The following is a 1,464-nucleotide window of genomic DNA, read 5'->3' as shown; positions in this document are numbered from 1 at the left end:
TAGGGACGGTCGCCATTTCATGTTGATAGGGGAGAGAGTGACTTTTTATCTCATCTTACTTCTTTTTAAGAAGTCAATTTGAATTCCACACATATGTTTCAAGAATAGAATTATTTGTCTGGAAGGTAGCAAAGACAAGAATAAATAAAGGAAAAAAGAAAAATTAGATAAATAAACATCCATTGATTGCTTGNTATATATATATATATATATATATATATATATATATATATATATATATATATATATATGTGGATGCATGTATGTGAAAAATCCCCTTTAAAGTGAACACTTCTTCTTTCCTAATTCTCCTTCAAATGCTCTGGTGTCCATTAATATACAGTTCTACTTATATATAACCCATCTGATACAAAAACCCTACTCTTCTCTTTCCTTTATTTCTGTGCAGTAGTTCATGGAGAAGTTTACACAATAAAAGTGAAGATTTATCATCTCTCTCTCTCTCTCTCTCTCTCTCTCTCTCTCTCTCTCTCTTTGTGTTTATATTAGTATCCATTGTACTCATTAGTGCATCATTGCTGCATCTCCTTAAGTTTCTCAACACAAAATGCGTACTCATTCTCCTTCCCTTCTCAAACACCCAAGATCACTGGCCATTGCACTCTCTCTCTTTCTGCTCCTCCTGTGCAGCTGCTACTGCAATATCTCTCTCTTTTCAGCTTTTCTCACACTGCTAGTCTTGTCCTTCTCTACCTGCTCACTGTCCCTCTTCTCCGAGCTTCGACGGCTTCGCGAGACCGAATCTGCGGCGAAGCCACCTTCTTCAGAGCAAGAAGAAGAAGAGAAGGGAGAAAAGGAGAGTTCGAAGAAGTCGGCGTCAGAGACCGGCCACCTAACGCGAAGCCTCGACGAGTCTTCGAAGGAGGACGCAATCTCAGATGATGATGATGATGATGATGATGATGATGATGAGAGCCTCATAGAGATTGCTCTTCCTGAAGGGAGCTATGCAGGTGATGATGGAGATGGGCCTGATCTCTCCGAATTCTCGCCGGAGTCGGTGTTGAAGCAGAATGGTTTAATGGATCAGCTCTTAGCAGAGATCAGTGAGGAGGATAACTTGATTGAGATAGACATAGCCAGGGGCTCAATCAAATGCTCAAGGTTGGGTATATAAAGGCATAAAATGATCAATAAGAAGGCTCTCTCTCTCTCTCTCTCTCTCTCTCTCTCTCTCTCTCTCTCTCTCTCTCTATATATATATATATATATATATATATTTAGTTATCTCTTTCTCTCTCTACACCTCCTAAATGTATGCTATATATAGATCATAAGTCATATATATGCAAGAAGTTTTAGTAAATGGAGGATCCATGGAACTTGAATTATGGTTGGTTCTAAATTCTACTTTATTTTAGTGTTGGTTTTGAGGTTTTTATTCCTCAAAAGCATGGAAAAGCTGCATAAAGGCTTAAAGGTGATGAATCATGTCTTCCCTTT

General features: G+C 38.4%; 1 protein-coding gene across 1 annotated transcript; it reads left to right on the top strand.

Annotated features, from left to right (window-relative positions):
* Positions 284–1,206, top strand: LOC109718776 (GPALPP motifs-containing protein 1-like). The gene has a single exon (XM_020245177.1). The coding sequence runs from the start codon at positions 569–571 to the stop codon at positions 1,136–1,138; it is 570 nt and encodes a 189-aa protein (XP_020100766.1). The 5' UTR covers positions 284–568; the 3' UTR covers positions 1,139–1,206.

The sequence above is a fragment of the Ananas comosus genome, linkage group 12, assembly GCF_001540865.1.
Source record: "Ananas comosus cultivar F153 linkage group 12, ASM154086v1, whole genome shotgun sequence".
In the NCBI taxonomy this organism is placed as follows: Eukaryota; Viridiplantae; Streptophyta; class Magnoliopsida; order Poales; family Bromeliaceae; genus Ananas; species Ananas comosus.
The sequence above is the reverse complement of the archived record's forward strand: the minus strand, read 5'-3'. Positions and strand labels throughout refer to the sequence as shown.